We start from the raw sequence: 20,367 nt of genomic DNA, 5'->3' as shown, positions 1-20,367 counted from the left end.
GGCTGAGGGGACAGCTGAGGCCAGATAAGGTTTTCAGTGTCCACTAAGAACTCCAGTGACTATTCCAGGTGAAATGGGACACCACCGTGGGTTTAAAGCAGAGGAGTGTCAGTGAGGGTGGCAGTTTAGAAACAAAGAAGTGGTCCCGAAAGCCAGGACAGCAGGAGAGGGGCTCCTGAATGGAGAAGCTGCGGACTGTGACCCAGGCCTGGTGCTGGGGGCTAGGACAGAAAATCAAGGATGCCAGTGTCCCTGCCTCAGATCCCCAACCACCGACATAGAGAAGAAGGAAGAAGCCAGACGAGGAGGGTGAAGACTTCTGAGCCTGTGGGCTGTGAAACAGGCTCAGTGATTCCAACTCTCCAGAGGCTGGGAAAGAGGGTGGTCTGGTGGCCACTTGCCGACACATTCTCCTGGGGCCACGGGAGCAAGTGAGACCATCTGGGGACCAAGGACGACACCCTGAAGCACACCACCCCTTGAGGGCAGGCATCTACCAGGTGCCAGGCCCCAGGGGGCACCAGGTCATGGAGGTAAGTAAGCCCCGGTTCCGACCGTCAGGGGCTCAGAGTCTAGAATGAGAGAGAAACTATGGGGCTAGAGGCGGAGACTGTAGAACCGCAGGCAGGAAGTCAGGGGAGAGGCAGAAGAGGGCACCCCGCGCTGTCATGAGCCCCGGCCGTGGAGTCTCACGCTGTGCCCCATCTGGGTCCTGCCACTTACTAGCTGAGTCACCTTGAGCAAGTGACTTAGCCTCTGCGAGCTTCACTTTCCTCATCTTTATTTACCTTCTTTTTTGATTCGTTGTTGTTGTTGTTGCGAATATACACAGCAGGGCATACACCAACAATTACTACACATGCAATTCAGTGACACGGATTACATTCTTCGAGTTGTGCAACCATTCTCACCTTCCTTTTCCCAATTATTCCTCCCCCATTAACATGAACTCACTGCCGCCTAAGCTTCCTGTCTAAACTTTCAGGTTGCTATGGTCAGTGTGATCCCAGATACACAGCTCTTTAAGACAGCAACGAGTCGGAATCCACTCGACTGTAACAGCTGGGTTTTTTGTTTTTTTTTTTTTTTGGTTTTTAAGAGCACAATGCTGAATGCCGACATTCTTTACTAATTAAGCTAAACTACTGTTTGGTTTTAAGAAGACCTCAGGGGATATTTTGGGTTTAAGGTTTAAAGATTATCTCAGCGTAATAGCTTCAGGGGTTCATCCAGCCTCCAAGGCTCCGTGAGAATCTGAAATTCTGTTCCTCATCCCCCGCTTTGGACCAGGATTGTTTTTCTCATCTGTAAAATAACAGAACCTAACTCAAAAGGCAGTTCTGGGGACAAAATGGTCCAACACATAAACAGGGCTTAGAACAGGTGTGAGCCCCAGATGGATGCTGGCACCCCTGTGAATAAAGCGTCACTGTTAGCAGCCAGGGGGAACGTTTAAGAGGACCCCCGTCTAGATCTGCCTGACGATGAGCCCCATGAAGACCAGAGAACATGTCCCTGTCACCTTTACATCCCATTATCCAGGGTAGAACAAAACAGAGTGCCTGGTGGGCACCCAATAAAAATGTCTTCAAAAACCGGAAAATAGTTAGCAGGGACAAATGGTGTAAATGGATCAAGCAAAGGAGAAAAGAAGAGTCACTGAATAGATAAACTGTGGGGGGAGAAAAAAAAGAAATGCTACACTATAAAACAGGTAAAATAAACGAGCAAGAGCTAGCCAGATCAACAGGGCGGAGCTAAAACTTGGCAGGGGGGGGCGGGGGGGGGCAAGCACAGCCTGGACCGGACAGCACGATGCCATCGATGTAAGGCTGGGAGGGCCCCAGACGAGACCCTGGGTTACTCAGGGCACTCACATACTAGTGCGATGGGAAAACCTGTCTGGAAAGGAGGCCCACCAAGCTCAGGACGGTGGCTCCCTGTGGAAAGAGAAGAGAAGGGGACGGAGGAAGGGTACAAATGTAATTTTACCCATAGCTGTGACCCTCAAACACAGAACAAAAAGGGTTGAAGCAAAATGTTAACATTTGCCAAACATGAGCAGTAGGTACTGTGTGTTTATCAGACCAGCCTCTTCTGTGTCATTAAAATGTTTCATACTATTTAAAAAATTAAAACTATTAAAAAGAGAGAGAAAAGCACTGGATTTCACACTGAGCAGACAGACCTCAGGGACAGCCCTCCCGGCCGGCTTCCTGGCGTGCCAGCCGCAGGTCAGTGAGCTGCAGGTTGGTCGGGGTGGGGAGTCTGGGGTCCAGGCAAGGGCAGGACGAGGCAGCCTTAGGCGGGATGATGCATGGAAGAGAAAAGCTAACCAGAGGCTGGGAACTCAGCAGGAAACGAGATGGGACCAAAGGCAGACACGGAGATACTGACTTGAAAAGGGGTGGGACAGCGGAGGAAACATGTTCGGGTGCAAGATGGAGAGGGCTGACGTGACAGCTGATTCCATCCCATAAATCTACTGGCGGCCAGGCCGTGTGCTAGGTCCCGAGAGGAATAAGACCCAGCTGCTACCGTCAGGGGCTCACAGTCTAGAATGGGGGAGAAACTACCAGTTACAATACAGGTAGAGCCTTGCCAATCCCAGAACATGTAACAGATGGCCTTCCTGAGACTGGGCAGACTCCCCGGGGTCCTGCCCCAGCCCAGCACTTGGCCACACGGCCCTGCCCCACAGTTTCCTCATCTCTAAAACAAGAATGAACGCATCAGCGTTCCCACACGTCATAACGGGCTTAGGAAGAGTGGGTGTACCAATCCAGCTACCTTGGAGCATGGCCCTCACAGTCAGCACGTGGAAGCTGCTAGAAGTGGTGGAAGTCATGGCGGTAATATGTGAACGGCATGTGAGCTGAGGGGTGTCCACTGACCACGAAAAGTGCCTGGAGCTGGACAGAGAAGAGCGGGCTGGCCTGAGAAGAGCGGGCTGGCCTGAGACACAATGCACAACAGTCTGTACTTTTGCTGAATTGAGTGTCCCACTCCTCGGGGACCTACAGGGCACTCCTGGGGGCCACACTGTGGGTACCTGGATGAGTCAGCACCAAACTGAGGGAGGAAGGGGCCTTTGAGGGGAGCAGGAAGGCAGGAACGAGCCACAGGGAAAGGTCCAGGGTGGGGTAGGGGCAGGCAGCCTCACAGAGGAGCAGGGCTGGACCTGAGGGCATTTAGGGGTCTGGAAGTCAGAGGAAGGTGTGACCCCATTGCATTTCTGTGTTTCAAGACAACAGGAATGGAGAGGAGGGGCGCACTCGGGAGACTGGAATTCATCACAGAGATCCGGAAGGCACGGCTGGGTCTCAGTGGACGGAGGTGAGAGAGGGAAGGATTTCGATGGCTCCCAGCTTGCGGCTCCGGGCAACTGCACGGAGCAGACGGTGGTTCCGCTCACTGAGGTGGGGATGAAGATTCAAGGCCCCTATTTTCTCCGCGAAGTAAAAGGCAAGGTCACCTGCTTGGAGCGAGGCGGGGGTGGGGGCTTGACAACAGTGGTAAAGGTCTCAGAGAGGTGCCAAGGGTGACGTGAAAAGCAGCTGATGAGGGACAAGGAAAAGGGAATCTGTAAATCTGCAATGGCACCAATCAATGCAGCGTGCACCTCCCCCACGGGGCTCAGCGGGCGGGGGTGGAGGAGCTTCGGGGCCCTGGGGTAGAAGCACTAACAGATGGACAGAAAATGGAGGCCAGTAGAGGGACGGCTGGGAAAGGCGGGGGGCGGGGGCAGCTGAGGAGGAACAGGAAGTTAAAGGCAGGAGGACGATGGGGTCGGGGAAGCCACCTTTGGGGTCTCGGGGAAGGCCTGTAAGGCCGTTCCAGAGACACAGCAGGCGAGGGGGGGTGGGGGCGGGAACGGCCGTGGCGGGGGTCACAGCTGAGGTGCAGAAGCAGCTCAGTGGACAGTGGGGAGCCTACTCCTGACCGTGGATATAACTCCTCTGCAAGCGCAGGCTGGGGTCCAGACCGCAGTCCCCGCCTCCACCCCACCTCAGGAATAGAATATACGGCAATAACAGATGACAAAGGGCAAGGAGGTGTCAGGTCCCCAGACCCAGGGTAATCTTGTTTTCGAGGACTTCTCCAAAGGAGAAGGAAAGTCGCTGCCTCTGCTGGATCACGGACCAGAGGAAATGCGAGTGTTGGCACAGCCGACGCGCTATCTGAGGGGACACCTGTCCTCTCACCTCTCTATCCCCCGTGCCGAGTGCCGAGCTTGGCGTAGGCCGGGCACTCACAGACTGTCTGGACAAACAGACGACAAGAGAAGCTAGCTGCGCTGCAGCATGATGAGCCCACGAGGGAAAATGTGCACTTCGGAGAGGAAGACGCAAAAATCATCAAAGCGCTGATGTCCACAGAGCGGGACGAGGGCAATCTCTTCCTTATTTGAAACCCCTTTAACCCCGTCACCGTTTAACAAGTTAAAAGTCAGTGCTTGCTCTTCTAGGAACATTTGGCAAAAGGGAGAATGACAAGCCAACATTTTAGAATTTCTTGAGAGTAACAATAATGAAAACACGGCAGATCATGAAGTTTACAGACGCCTTTGCCCTTTGTGGAAATCCATCCCCCAAATACACTGACTGGTATGTGAGGTGGGCTTTGTCATCAAAGGGCCAGGCTGCCCACACCTGGCACAGAAAGGCTGCGAGGTGACAAGGTGAGTCGCTGCAGTGCTTTTAAAGTGGCACAAGACTAGAAATAGCCCAAGGTCCATCAGTAAACCGCTATGTGCCCCAGCAGGGCTCCAGGCTGTGGAGAAGAATGAGGAAGATGCCCACACACCACCCTGACTGGTCTCCAGGCCACACCAGGCAGCGAGAAAAGCAACGCACGGTACAAAGGTGAAGGGCACCATCTCCTAACGAGCAAGGGGCAAGGCCACACGGAGAGAATGCAAGGGCATATACATATTTTCTTAGAGTTGTTTGTGTCCTTTTTTTTTTAAAGATAAAAATAAACCAAACCCTAATAAAAATGGTTACCTATGGGGGAGGTGAGGACAGGCTGGTGGGGGTAGGCAGGGATGAAAGTCAGACTTCCCTAAACATAGTATTCGTACTTTTGACTTTGGAATCATGGAAACATTTCACATAATTATAAATCAAAGTGTCAAAACCAAAGCATTTCCCGAAAATAAAAAATACGTGGAAACAAATGAACCTGTGTGTCAGGCTGGAAGCTTAACCACAAAGAAAAGGGTCCATGACAGCAACTTTCAAACACAGCAACATGAAGGTGACCATGCCTCTCCGGTGGGGTACTGCCTAAAGACAAAAAGAACTGCAGAAAATCCTAAAAGGCTAATCTTGTCACAGTGCTAGTAATAATGCAGTTAAAATGTCAGCACTAATCCCATCACGTTGTTAGCAATAATGTAATAATAATACTGGTATTTTTATTTTGAAAAGGATAGATGAATGGATGGGTGGATGGATGGATGGGTGGGTGGTGGGTGGATGCTTGGGTGGGTGGGTAGATGGTTGGATGAGTGGGTGGGAGGGTAGGTGGATAGATGGATGGATATATATACACACACACACATTAATGTAATTAAGAAGCAAATTTTGTGTCATAAGAAAAGGATACAAATGTAAAATGACGGAAGTTAAGTAAAAGCCCTATAATCTCAAATCTGAATTGGAAATATCAATACAAACTCAAGAGGAATTTCTACTTGTCAAACAAAGAAACTGCTCCATCACTAAAGCACAGAACCCCATCACAGCGAGCACCTCAGCATCTCCGCTCTGGTCTCTTACAGTCATTTCCCTCAAGAAGCCAGGCGCCTTGGAGAAATGGCTGATTCCAGGTAGACGTGAGCTATCAAAGTCTACCAGGTCATGCTGAAAAGACTCAGGAGCCCACTTTGGAAGGGCTCCCACTGGCCAAAGCTGGGACAATCTGATCACCAAAAAGAATAATGACTACCATGGGCTGAACATAGCAAGTAGGTTAAAATTCAGGAATTGATAATAATACTCAAAACAAACAAGTTTTTAAAACTTAATTGGTAACATTTATAGATCATTAGGGTTCCAATTAATGATTCTAGAAGCTGGTAAATAAAGGAAAAAAATTAAGTATTTATCCTATTTTTCTTATGCAGACAGGATTTTGGGGTTACCAAACAGTGGATGGAGGTGGGGGAGTTCTTTATAGAAGAATTTCAGCTATTAACTTTGGAAGGAATGATGGAGTTCAATTATGACAATTTGCCAGCCTCTAATGAAACTCTGGATCGAGGCCTGGATCATCAATGGCTGCTCATATCATTAGGTAAACGGCTGACAAGACTTTATAACAAAAGGGTCAGGCAGACAGCACCCGAATTTAGTGACCAAACTCAACCCCAGGAAAAGACAGCCACCCTGAGCTTTGGTGCTTCCTGATTTGATGCAACAGTAAGACACAGCGCCACCTCCTACCCAAACCAAAAACCCACTGCCGTCGAGTGGATTCCGACTTCTAGCGACCCTACAGGGCAAAGGAGAACTGCCCCACAGGGTTTCCAAGGAGCGTCTGGTGAATTCAAACTGCCGACACTTTGGTTAGCAGCTGACCGAGTAACCACGTTGCCACCAGGGCCACGCCACCTCCTGCGTATTCTTGCTATGACAGATAATCTGAATCTGATTAAGCCTCTAGATTTAACTACCAGTGTGCAGGAAACAGGAGCCCTGGTGGCACAGTGGTTAACTGCTCGGCTACTAACTGAAAGGTTGGCAATCTGAACCCACCAGCCGCTCGGTGGGAGAAAGATGTGGCGGACAGCTTCCATAAAAATTACAGTCTAGGAAACCCTGTGGCGCAGTCCTACTCTGTCACATGGGATCACTGAGTCAGAATCGACTTGATGGCAGTAAGTTTTGGTATAGGAAATACTGAGGATAGAGCAACATCTTAAACAACACCATGGGGATGCAATCAGCCAGATTCAAAATGGGAGAAATTCTATAGGATGAATGAGCTCACTTCTTCAACAAATAAATAGCAAGGGGTAGGAAGGGGAAGAAGAACTGTTCTAAACGAAAAGAGATTTAAGAGCTGTATCAACCAAACGCAATGTGTCATCTCTGTTTGGATTCTGACTGGAACAACCTATCCGCAAAAGACACGTTTTTGAGAAAAGTAAGAAAATCTGAACAGTGACTAGGTATTAGATGATACTCAGGAGCTACTGATAATTTTAACAGGCGTGATAATGGTATTGTCGTTACGTTTTTAGAAAGAGTCTTTATTTCTTAGAGAGCGAGACTGAAGTTTTTATAATAGAAATGACATGCTGTCTGGAAATTGCTTCCGTCTGGCCTGAGTTTATCTGGGTAACATAAATGAAAGGAGCCAAACAGGAACAATGGTTGAAGCTGGGTGACGGGCACACGGGCATTTGTGTCAATATTCTCCCTACTTCTTTGTGAGCCTGAAAATTTCCATAATAAAAGTTTTAAAAAATGAAATATCAGAATGAGCGCTATCTCCCTACGTGTGAGAGGAAGTGGGCACAGATCCTACACGATGAAAAGAAGTGGGCACAGACCTTTTGTTCTTGAATCACTTAACTCAAAGAAGCTGTTTTCTGAATTAGGAATGTAAGCTGAAATAAGACTAGAGAGGATTTGCCAAAGAGATCTGAAGGCCACAAGTTTTCAAACCTGATTGTTTGGGTCTGTGAGGTACCTCACTACGATAGGTATGAGGTATTCGGAGAGCACCACTGGAAAATTTGATCTGTTTTCTTGTAAAAACATGGCAATGGGAGGAATCTGTTCCATCAGCTCGGTCCGCACTGTAGGCTCTGCAGCAGTGAAAAATAAAAAAGAAACACATCACAAGTGAGCCAAGCATCTTATAGAGTGTATGCTGATAGTTTCTAGCTTTTCTTACTAAAATACTTCATCAAGAGAATTAGACAAATGCAGTTTAAAAATCATTTCTCATTCAGAGTATTTATGCTACAGACAGGCTTAAAAAGCTAATAAGCTATACGGCAGTATAAAAACATAAAAAGAAGAGAGAATGACAACTCCATTATAATAAGCCATATATAAACTGAGGAGGGAGAAGTCTGCACTCTGGGCCAGCCTCCAAAAGCCATTACAACTAATGGCCTATATGCCAGACCTATGGGCTGTGCTTATTTAAATTCCAGCCAGAATGTATACATTATAAATAATTCTTTCATAAATGCACTCCCCCACAATCCACGCATCCCAATTATTTCCAAGGCAAAGCATTAAACAAAAGAGCAGCTCTAGCTCCAATATACCACATTAAATTTAACACAAATATATAATTGCTGCAGCACCGTAAAATGGTGACTCATTTACAAAGAGAATCCACTTGAAGACTCCAAACATCCACGTGGGCCTTTTTAAAAGCCTTGTGTCATATTCATATGAATATTTTAAACTAATATGGGCGATACAGAGAAGAAAGACTTATTTTTCTATTTTCAGCTAAAATGATCAAATTCTAAAGCAGGCCTAAGATTCCTGAAACTTCCTGAAGCTGTTCCATCATTCATTACAGATGCAGGGAAGAGGGACGTCAGAGCAGCTGTCAGTACCAGCAGCTCCACCACTCACTCATCTTACTCATCTTCAGTGTGGGTGTGTACTGGGGGGAGGGAGGCAAGGTCCCAGTGTCTACTACACGGCAATGTGCTTTTCCTCCCGAATAGCAATCATGGAGAAGTAGAAAGAGAAAGAAAAATCAAGATTAGCTGACGAAGATCAGAGGTGAGGAAAGTTAATGACTGGGATTGTTCTAATCCAAAGGGCTTCTTTTGAGTTGGTATTTTTGATTTGTTATTTCTTAACAACCAGCTAAGGACACCATGCTTGGTAAGGCAGAGGGTCAGTGAAAAACAGGAAGACCCTCAACGAGATGGATTGACACAGTGGCTGCAACAGTGGGCGCAAGCATAAGAATGACTGTGAGGATGGCGCGGGACCATTGGTTGTACCTAGGGTCACCGTAAGCCGAGACCAACTCGACGGCACCCAACAACAACAGTAACCAACGGTCTCACAAAACTTACGAAACACGAAAGGCCTGACTGCAGGGCAAAGAGGACTCATGACCATTAGTCATTCTAATTTTCTAAAATTACGGGTAATTTGAGTCATATTCAAGTAAGAGGCCCATTCTTCATGATAAGTCCATTCATTGTTAGACAGTGCTTAAAAACTTATGGATTATAAAAGTTTTTTAAAAATTAGCTACCATTGGTTTTGTAAAACTTCTTAGAAATGTGCAAGTGAAAAATTAAATTATATAATCGTTATACAAACCTGCATCTTCTGATAATCTGACCACAATCTCCATTACTGTTAAGAAGTCTTCTTCATTGCTACTGAAGTCCCGGAAGATATCGAGTAGTCCTCTGGCAATAATCTGACTATGGAAACAAGAAATGATCCATACAGTTATTTGGACAACACTAGCAGGCACTGCACTAAGAGCAGATAACACAACCATACAGCTAAAGACAGTCAACAACCTCTGTCTAGAGGGAGGAGAGAGAAAATCAAGAAACAGCCAAAAATGGTCATTCCAAAGTGGCTCGAAATCCAACAGGAACAGGGAGCGTGTCCTCCAGTCTGACCGCTGTTAGAGGTCAAAACTGTTCACTTGCAACAAAACCCTTCTCTCCTTTTCTGACTGATTCTTCAGGCCTAGAAAGACTTGGAAGAGAGACCCCACAGCAGACGGGGTGAGGGGGGATTAAGTAACCAATAAGGGCAGAAGGAGAAGGCCCTAAGAGTCATCCAGTGGCCCTCTTGATGACTCAGTGAGGAACTATGAAGTCTAAGAGTTGGGAGGGAGTACTGTTAAAGTTCAGACATTTCCCCACGCTTCTCATTTTTACTCTCACATCTTCCTATACTGATTACAAAACCTGTAAGATAGCAAGGCCTATAATGCCTGTTTTAAGGGAAAGGAGGAGATGGGAGACCACATCCCATTACACCAGCAAGTTTGGTGGTGAGTGGCTGGTGGGAGTCACCAAGAGGAAAGAGAAGCCCCCCGGGCTCCGGGACCTGCAGCAAAGTACAGGAGAGCAGTGAGCCAGCCTGGGGCTGAGGAGCAGGCCTGGACTCAGCACAGCGAAGGCTAGGCCAGTCCCCCATAAGATGACAAGCAACAGCAGAACTGAATACTCTTTGGGCATTCCAAATGGAAGAAAATGTGGTTATCACTGCAGGACCAAGTGACCATATCCCATGTACCAAGCGTGATCTTAACTACTGCAGACATACTAAGGAGAGACTTCAACCCTGAAAGTTAGTGATCAGTGGAGGAGGTACCCAGAAGGTCTAAGGCCTTCCGCAAGAACAGACCCACAGGCTCAGAAGGCCAACGTGAACTGTGGCTGGACCACCCAAAGACAGAAAACCAACAGTGAAGGTGAAATAAAGACCTTTTCAGACATGCAAACATTTAAAGAATTCATTACCATCAGACCTTGTCTTAGTCTGGGTTCGCTCCAAGCTGACATACAATCTTAACCATCACAGACCTGCATTACAAGAAATGAGAAAAGAAGTCCTTCAGGCAGAAATAAAATAACGGCAGACAGAATCTGGATCTACATAAGGGAATGAAGAGCACTGGAAATGGCAACCACATGGGTAAATACACAAGACTTTTATCTTCTTATTGAGACCCCTTTGAAAATTAATTGAACAAAAATAGTTTACACAAAAATAGTTACACTGTATTGTGTGTTTATAAAATATGTATAAGTAAAATGTATAACAAAAATAGCATAAAGACCAGAAGAGGGAAAATGGAGGTATATTATTGTAAGGCTCTTATACTATACGTGAAGATAAAATATCACTTGAAGGTAGACTGTGATAAGTTAAATAAGTATATTATACACCCTAAGGCAACCATCAAAATAACAGAACAATGGGTTATATCTAATAAGCTAATAAAGAAGATAAATTCATAAAAAAAATTCAATTAATCCAAGAAAAGGCAAATAAAGAGTAAAAAGGGAATAGAAGAGATGTGACAAATAGAAAACAAATAGCAAGATGGTAGATTTAAATGTAACCATTTGAATAATCACATTAAACATAAATGGTTTAAACATTTCAGTTAAAAGGCAGAGATTGTCAGAAAGGATAAAAAGCAAGACCCAAGTATATGCTGCTTACAACAAACACATTTTAAACATAAAGATGTAAACAGGTTAGAAGTAAAAGAATAGAAAAATATATACTATGCTAATACTAGTCAAAAGAAAGCTGGAGTGGTTATATTAATGTCAAACAAATTAAATTTTACAGCAAAGAATATCACCAGGGATAAATAAGGTCAATGATAAAGGGGTAAACTTATCAAGAGGGCATAATAATCCTAAATGTTTATGTACCTAATAATACAGTTTCAAAATTCATAACACAAAAATCGATACACCTGTGAGGAGAAACAGATAAAAGTCAGTGTAAGAGTCCAAACCAGAGCTTCAAATCGATTCTTCCTGGTTCAGTCATGGCCGAGGAAGTGAAACTGGAACAGACTCAAATTTTTTAAATTTGGGTAAACCAGAACTATAACCGGAATGGGAAAAAGTCTCAGTCAAAGCCCTGCTAGAAACCTGAACTTCCTCTCATAAAACAAGGGCATCGTACAGACTGCATAGCAACCAAATCTCTTGCCCGATGGATTCTGAACAGAGTCAAAAACAGCAGTGACCTGCTCAAAGATGGCAGCGACCACACCCCTCTAAATGTGTGTCACTCTCCACAGTCCTGCCAATAATTCAACTTCACTCATTAGGATCCTGAAAGGGCTCACTATGCTTCTTGCGAGTCTCCCATTCCAGGGCTTCAACCCATAATTTTTCCCATTCCGGTTATCATTCCAGTTCACCTAAATAGTAAAAATTCAAGTCTGCTTCAGTTTTGCTTTTTTGAATATCCCCACTAGAAGTAAGATGTTCTGGTATCTGGGGATCTAGGTGGCTACTGTTTTAGAAACAGCTCAGAGTTTTGAACAGACTGTCCTACCTTGCACCATGATGAGTTTAAGAATCTCTGGACTATGTGATGAAGTAAGATAGCCCCATTCTGTTGGGAAATGGAAAGTTGGTGGAAACTTCCACAATTGTAGAGAAAACCACTCCATCAGCATGTCTAAATACGAGATTCTTGTCACTATTGTTCTTGTCTCACAGTTCTGGAAGCTAGAAGAATATCCAAATCAATGTGTTAGCTGCACCATGCTCTCTCTCTGTCACCTCTGAGGGAAGATCCTTCCAGCTTCCGGAAGCCCAGGTGTTTCTTGATGGTCCTTGGCTTGTAGATGTACCTTCATCTTCATTTTGTTGATGGTGTGGTTTGATGGCAACCAGAGTTGTGACCACCTATTCCCTGCAGGCTTGAGGAACCGAAGGCATTAGTCCTGGCTGCCATTTCAACCAGGTACTATAGAATATATGGAATTTGGTGTCAAAAAACTTTGTTCAAAACTATACCCTACCTCTTAAAAACTTCTGAGCAGCCATCCAAGATATAATATGAGTCTCTATTCGCCTAGAGCAGAAGAAGAAGAAGGAAACCCAGGAATCAGACAAGAAACTGGACTTAGGTCTAACTGCCTCAATGAACTATTTACACCTTAGCTATGAGATCAGAAAAACTGGATGGTGCCTGGCTATCATTACTGAATGTTTCGATCTAGGAATCCTGATGAAAAGGCAAAAAAAAATGTGCAAGAGAATTTGAAATTCTTACAGAACCCAGACTTACTGAGGCTTGAGGAATCCCCAAATCTGTCACTCTGATAAATCCTCAAACCATGAACCAAAATTATCCCATGAAGTCATCTTGAAACTACACAACTATTTAGCTAAACTAGTAGAGAACGTTTGTCATGAGAATTGCAAACTTTTAAAGAATTATCTATATGGAATCAAATAGTCAACAGTAACTCTAAAGCATACATGAGATGTTTAGGGGGTAGTGAGTCTAAGTCCATAGTGGTGAAACAATATGGGTAGAGATAGCAACAATGGTGACACAATGTGAAGAATGTAACCAATGTTACTAAATAGAACATATAAAATTTGGAAAAAAAAAATGACAAAACAAGTCATAGAACAGAGAAAATATATGACAAAAGACTTGCATCCAGAATATATAAAGAACTTTTATGACACAGTAATGAGACAAACAGCCCAATTAAAATAAGGGGCAAAAAGATTTTAACAGAAACATGACCAAAAGAGATACAAAAATGGCCAATAAACACAAGAAAAAAATGCTCGTTATTCCACGTCTTTGCTGTTGTTAGTTGTTAGGTGCCATCAAATCAGTTCTGACTCACAATGACCCTATGTGCATCAGAATGAAATGCTATCTGGCCCTGGGCCATCCTCACAATCATTGTTATGCTGAGACCATTGTTGTAGCCACTTTGTCAATCCATCTCATCTCGAGTGTCTTCCTTTTTTTGATGACCCTCTACTTTACCAAGCATGATGTCCTTTTCCAGGGAATGGTCCCTCCTGATAACATGGCCAAAGTATGTGAGACGAAATCTTGCAATCCTCACTTCAAGGAGCGTTCCGGCTGTACTTCTTCCAAGACAGATTTGTTTGTTCTTTTGGCAGTCCATGGTATATTCAATATTCTTCACCAGCACCATAATTTAAAAGCATCAGTTCTTTAGTCTTCCTTGTTCACTGTCCAGCTTTCGAATGCCTATGAGGTGACTGAAAATACCATGGCTTGGGTCAGGCGCACCTTGGTCCTCAAAGTGACATCCTTGCTTGTTAACACTTTAAAGACATCTTTTATAGCAGATTTGCCCAATGCAATACATTGTTTGATTTCTTTACTGCTATTTCCATGGGTGTTGATTGTACATCTAAGTACAACGAAATCCTTGACAACTTCAATATTTTCTCCATTTAACATGATGCTGCTTAGTGGTCCACTTGTGAGGATTTTTGTTTTATTTTGAGGTGTAATCCAGACTGGAGGCTGTTGTCTTCACTAGTAAGTGCTTCAAGTCCTCTCGGCTCTCAGCAAGCAAGGCTGTGTCATCTGCATATTGCAGGCTGTTAATGAGTCTTTCTCCAGTCCTGATGCCGAGTTCTTTATACATGCCAGCTTCTCAGATTATGTGCTCAGCATACAGATTGAATAAGTATGGTGAAAGGATACAACCCTGAGACACACCTTTCCTGACTTTAAACCACACAGTATGCCCTTGTACTACTGTAACCGCTTTTGAATAATTTTCAGCAAAATTTTACTTGTGTGTGATACTAATGATGTTTGTTGTTCAATAATTTCCACATTCTGTTGGATCACCTTTCTTTGGAATGGGCACAAATATGGATCTCTTCCAGTCTGTTGACCAGGCAGCTGTCCTGCAAATTTCTTGGCATAGATGAGTGAACACCTCCAGTGCTGCATCTGTTTGTTGAAACATCTCAATTGGTATTCTGTCAGTTCCTGAAGCCTTGTTTTTCGCCAATGCCTTCAGTGCAGCTTGAACTTCTTCCTTCAGAACTATCAGTTCTTGATCATACGCTACCTCCTGAAATGGCTGAAAGTCAACCAAATCTTTTTGGTACAGTGACTCCTTCTATCTGCTTTTGTTGCTTCCGGTGCCGTTCAATATTTTGCCCATGTTATGTTGTTAGCTGCCGTCGAACTGGCTCCAACACACAGCGATCCTACAGGACAGGGCTGAACTGCCTCGTAGAGTTTCCAAGGAGCAGCTGGAGAATTTGAACTACCGAACTTCTGGTTAGCGGCTGAGCTCTTAACCACTATACCAGGGCTCCATTTTGCCCACAGAATCCTTCAATTTTGCAAATCAAGGCTTGAATTTTTTTTCTTCAGTTCTTTCAGCTTGAGAAATGCTAAGCTTGTCTTCCCTTTTGGTTTTCTAACTCCAGGTCTTTGCATATTTCATTAAAATACTTTACTTTGTCTTCTTGAGCCACCCTTTGAAATCTTCTGTTTAGCTGTTTTACTTCATCATTTCTTCCTTTCGTTTTAGCTCCTCTATATTCAAGAGCAAGTTTCAGAATATCTTCTGAAGTCCATTTTGGTCTTTTCTTTCTTTCCTGTCTTTTTAATGACCTCTTGCTTTCTTCACGTATGATGTCCCTGATGTCACTCCACAACTCTCTTGGTCTTTGGTTATTAGTATTCAGTGCATCCTATTCATTCTTGCGATGGTCTCTAAATTCAAGCAAGATATACTCAAGATTGTATTTTGGCTCTCATGGCCTTGCTCTAATTTTCTTCAGCTTCAACTTGAACTTGCATATGAGCAATTGATGGTCTGTTACACAGTCAGTCCCTGGCCTTGTTCTGACAGAGCTTCTCCATCGTCTATTTCCACAGATGTAGTCAATTTGATTCCTGTGTAATCCATCTGATGAGGTCCATGTTCTATTCACCATTTATGTTGGTGAAAAAAGGTATTTGCAATGAAGAAGTAAGTTGTCAGACTTGCAAAATTTTATCATGTAATATCTGACGTCATTTCTATCACCAAGGCCATATTTTCCAACTACTGATCTTTCTTCTTTGTTTCCAACTTTTGCATTCCAATCATCAGTAATTATCAATGCATCTTGATTGCATGTTTGGTCAATTTCAGGCTGCAGAAGTTGGTAAAAATCTTCAATTTCTTCAACTCTGACCTTAGTGGTTGGTGTATAAATATGAATGAATAGTCATATTAACCGGTCTTCTTTGTAGGTGCATGGATATCATTCTATCACTGACAGTACTGTACTTCAGGATAGATCTTGAAATGTTCTTTTTGACAATGAATGCGATGCCATTCCTCTTCAAGTTGTCATTCTCAGCATATAGACCATATTATTGTCTGATTCAAAATGGCCAATACCAGTCCATTTCAGCTCACTAATGCCTAGGATATCGATCTTTATGCGTTCCATTTCATTTTTGATGATTTCCAATTTTCCTAGATTCCGACTTACATTCCATGTTCCGATTATTAATGGATGTTTGCAGCTGCTGCTTCTCATTTTGAGTTGTGCCACCTAAGCAAATGAAGGTCCCGAAAGCTTTACTCTACCCATATCATTAAGGTCTACTCTACTTTGAGGAGGGGCAGCTCTTCCTCAGTTGTATTTTGAGTGCCTTCCAACCCGAGGGGCTCATCTTCCAGCACTATATCAGACAATGTTCTGCTGCTATTTATAAGGCTTTCCCTGGTCAATTTTTTTCAGATGTAGACCATCAGGTCCTTCTTCCTAGTCTGTCTTAGTATGGAAGCTCCACTGGAACCTGTCCATCACAGGTGACGCTGCTGGTATTTGAAATACTGGTGGCATAGCTTCCAGCATCACAGCAACACACAAACCACCAAAGTATGACAAATTGACAGACAAGTGGTGGTCCAGGTCTTTAAAACCAAACCAAACCCATTGCCATTCAGTCGATTCTGACTCATAGCGACCCTAAAGGACAGAGCAGAACTGCCGCATAGGGTTTCCAAGGAGTGGCTAGTAGATTCGAACTCCAACCTTTTGGTTAGCAGCTGAGTTCTTCACCACTGTGCCACCAGGGTTTTAGCAAAATGCAAATCACAATGACCCTGATAGATACTACCTTAACCAAGTGATCAAGGCGAACATCACCAGTAGTAAGTCATGCTGATATCATGAACCCTGGATATGATGTGATAAGAAAGGTACAGCACCTCTGAGGCATTCTTCCCAAACATTCAAAGCCTCAGTCTAAACATAAGAACATATAAGACGAACGTAAACTGAGGGAGATTCCACAAAAAGCTGATCATCACTCACCAAAAGTGTCAAGGTCATAAAAGATAAAGAGAAATGAAGAAACTGTCACAGACTGGAGGAGATTAAGGAGACATGACTGTGAACGGCAATGTGGCATCCTATGTGGGATCCTCTGACAGAAAAAGAACATCGATGGAAAAATTGGTGAAATCCGAGTAAAGTACTGGCAAAGACAGGAAGATACGGAGCAACAAGAACCCACATACATTGTTGGTGGGAATGTAAAAAGCAAAAGTGATTTGGAAGACAGTTTGGCAGTTTCTTAAAAAGCTAAATATATACTTATCATTAACCCAGCAATTCCACTCTTCGTTCGGTATGTACCCAAAAGAAATGAAAACATAGCTCCACGCAAAGACTTGTGTGTAAACGTTCATAGAAGCATTATTCATGATAGCTACAAAATGGAAAAATCCCAATATTCATCAACTGATGAACAGATAAGCGAAATGTGAACTATCCATGTGATGGAATACTGCTCAGCAATAGAAAGAAACAAACTACTGATAACAGTGATGAGTCTCAAACACATTTCGCTAAGTAAAAGCAGCCAAACACAAAAGAATACATACCATAGGATTCCATTTATACAGAATTCTAGAAAAGGCAAAACCTTAGCATCAGAAAACAGTGGTTGTCTGGGACAGGGGCACAGGGCAGGGATCAACAGCAAAGGGGAAACAAAGGAATCCACAGGGGTGATGGAAACGCTCAAAACCTGGTTGTGGTGGTAGTGAAACGACTGTATACTCTGATCAAAACTCATCCAACTGTATACTTAAGATAGGCAAATTTTATTTTATCTCAAATAAACCTCAAGGGAGGCAGTGCCAAGATGGTGGAGTAGTCAGACACTTCCGGTGGACCCTCTTACAACAAAGACCCGAAAAAACAGGTGAATCAATTATATGTGACAATTTAGAAGCCCTGAAAATCAAAGGCAAAGTTGAGGAACCGGACTGAGTGGCAGGGGGAGGGAGAGGCAGTTCATAAGCAGCGAGGAGTTGCCAGACCTGACCCAGCAAGAACCTGAGCCCTTCAGGCCTGATCAGCTCAGGGGTGAGTGGTGAGGCAGGCAAGCAGCCATGCTTGGGAGGCATATTCCACACTGGGAGAGACCCAGAGACAGAGAGTCTACTTGGCCACCCAGAACCAGTGAGAAGCAGCCCTCAATCGGCGAAAGATAAGTACTTGTGTCCAGCTACCGCACGGATCAAAAACACCCCCCTTAGGGAAAAACCTCTCTCCCATTTAACTCCCCACTCCCTGCTCTGCACTGGGTCCCAGACTGGCTTCAGCAATTGCCGAGTCCCCCGAGCTGGAAGTAGGATCCATCACACACCCTGAGCTATGCTCCCAACCTTGAAGGTGAATAAATTAACAAACTGTGGGGGAGAAAAAAAACCTGCTGGCTCCCCTAAGCCAGGAATTCAGGGTAGGCACAGTTCCTTTGCCTAGGCACAGGCATAAGGGATCCACGGCCTTTGAGTGTCTTTCCCCTGCATAGACTTCTGTGAGCCCATTTCAACAGCATAGGCCCTCATTACTGCAGTACAACAGGGTATATAACTGAAGTCTAACTTCAACTGTTTCAGTGACATTTGACACTGCTCTGTCCATTAAGCAGGGTCTTCACCTACCCACATCAGGGGCCTGAGGACTGGGGGCTCCACCCACGCTACCTAGCCACCTGCGATAGAGGCCCAAGAATAAGAGATGCTCCCCAGTCCTTAGAGCCAACAGCATTAGGTGCTCATAGTCCAGGTGCAAAACCTCTAGGGAACAGGGAGATGCCTTCCTCCTGGATACTCGGGGTGGCCGTCAGCCCCCTGCCTTGCTCAGAGTGTGTCCCCCTGCTACAGCCAGATGCCTGTGCCTACACCAATCACCCACGCCTGTCTAGGACTGTAGGTGAGAGCCTACACCATGTACTTGGTGGCTATCTACCTGGGCACCTGAGCTGAATCCATACAGGAGGAGTGGGCAGACTCCTGAGCTCACATACCTAGTAACAGATCTAACCACCCGGTGATAGGACATTAGAGCTTCAAAGGTGCCAATAATCAAACTAGCTCACGCGAGCAGCCTATTTGGGCATGTCAAAACAAATCAAGAAGCTAGGATACAATAAGAAAACATAAATAAATATAATAACTTACTGATGGCTCAGAGAAAACAGTCAATATCAAATCACATAAAGAGGCAGTCCGGGATGGCTTCAGCAAGCTCCCAAAATAAAGAATCTAGAAATTTTCCAGAGGAAGAAAATTTCTTGGAATTACCAGAGGCAGACTACAAAAGATTAATATACAGAACTCTTCAAGGGATTACGAAGCAAATTAAGCAAAACACATGACACTAAATAGAGGAAATTAAAAAGATTAGAGAAGAGCATAATGGCAAATTTAACAGGCTGCAAGAATCCATAGAGAGACAGCAATCAGGAATCCAGAAGATTAACAATAAAATTTCAGAATTAGACAGCTCAATAGAAAGTCATAGGAGCAGAACTGAGCAAATGGAAGTCAGAATTAGTGAGATTGAATATAAAGCATTTGACACCAACTTATTTGAGGAAAAATCAGATAAAAGGATTTAAACAAGTGAAGAAACCCTAAGAATTATGTGAGATTCTATCAAGAGAAATAACCTACAAGTGATTGGAGCACCACAACAGGGGGGAATAATACAAAATACAGACAGAATTGTTGAATATTCGTAGCCAGAAAACTTCCCTGATATCATGAAAAATGAGAAGATATCTATCCAAGATGCTCATCGAACCCCACATAAGGTAGATCCCAAAAGAAAGTCACCAACAAACTTGCCAAAATCAAAGATAAAGAGAGAATTTTAAGAGCAGCTAGGGAGAAATGAAAAGTCATCTACAAAAGAGAGTCAATAAGAATAAGCTGAGACTACTAGGCAGAAATCATGCAAGCAAGAAGGCAATGGGATGACATATATAAAGCCTTGAAGGAAAAAAACTGTCAGCCAAGAATTATATATCCAACAAAACTGTCTCTGAAATATGATGGTGAAATTAGGGCATTTCCAGATAAACAGAAGTTTAGGGAATTTGCAAAAACCAAACCAAAACTACAAGAAATACGAAAGGGAGTCCTCTGATTAGAAAATCAGTAACATCAGATAACAACTCGAGACTAGAACACAGGACAGAACAACCAGATAAAACCCAGATAGGGAAGTTACAAAAATAAACCAAAGCTAAAACACTGAAAATAGGGAAACAGATGTCAGTGTGTAAAAGATGACAACATTAAAACAAAAAAGAGGGACTTAAAAAATGTAGACATAGATTTTTCATATGGAGAGGAAGTCAAGGTGCTATAAAGAAATAAAAGACTGGTATAAACTTAGAAAAATAGGAGTAAATATTAATTAAGGTAACTATAAAGGAAACTAACAATCTTACAAGTCAAAATAAAAAACTAGAAAAACAAACACTCAGCAAATACAAAATCAACAATGAAAAAGATGAAAAGAAAATACATAAAGAAAAACGA

General features: G+C 43.8%; 1 protein-coding gene across 1 annotated transcript in view; it reads right to left on the bottom strand.

The window, feature by feature from the left end:
* LOC101340788 (serine/threonine-protein phosphatase 4 regulatory subunit 1-like) overlaps positions 1 to 20,367 on the bottom strand; it is a 105,204-nt gene that overhangs the window by 35,751 nt on the left and 49,086 nt on the right. Inside the window, exons 4-5 of the mRNA XM_023742687.1 lie at positions 9,318 to 9,424; positions 7,677 to 7,819 (exon numbers count right to left, since the gene is read on the bottom strand). Coding sequence (XP_023598455.1) covers positions 7,677 to 7,819; positions 9,318 to 9,424 — 250 coding nt within the window. The remainder of the gene's footprint in view (positions 1 to 7,676; positions 7,820 to 9,317; positions 9,425 to 20,367) is intronic.

Source organism: Trichechus manatus, unplaced genomic scaffold, assembly GCF_000243295.1.
Source record: "Trichechus manatus latirostris isolate Lorelei unplaced genomic scaffold, TriManLat1.0 scaffold00008, whole genome shotgun sequence".
Taxonomy (NCBI): domain Eukaryota; kingdom Metazoa; phylum Chordata; class Mammalia; order Sirenia; family Trichechidae; genus Trichechus; species Trichechus manatus.
The sequence above is the reverse complement of the archived record's forward strand: the minus strand, read 5'-3'. Positions and strand labels throughout refer to the sequence as shown.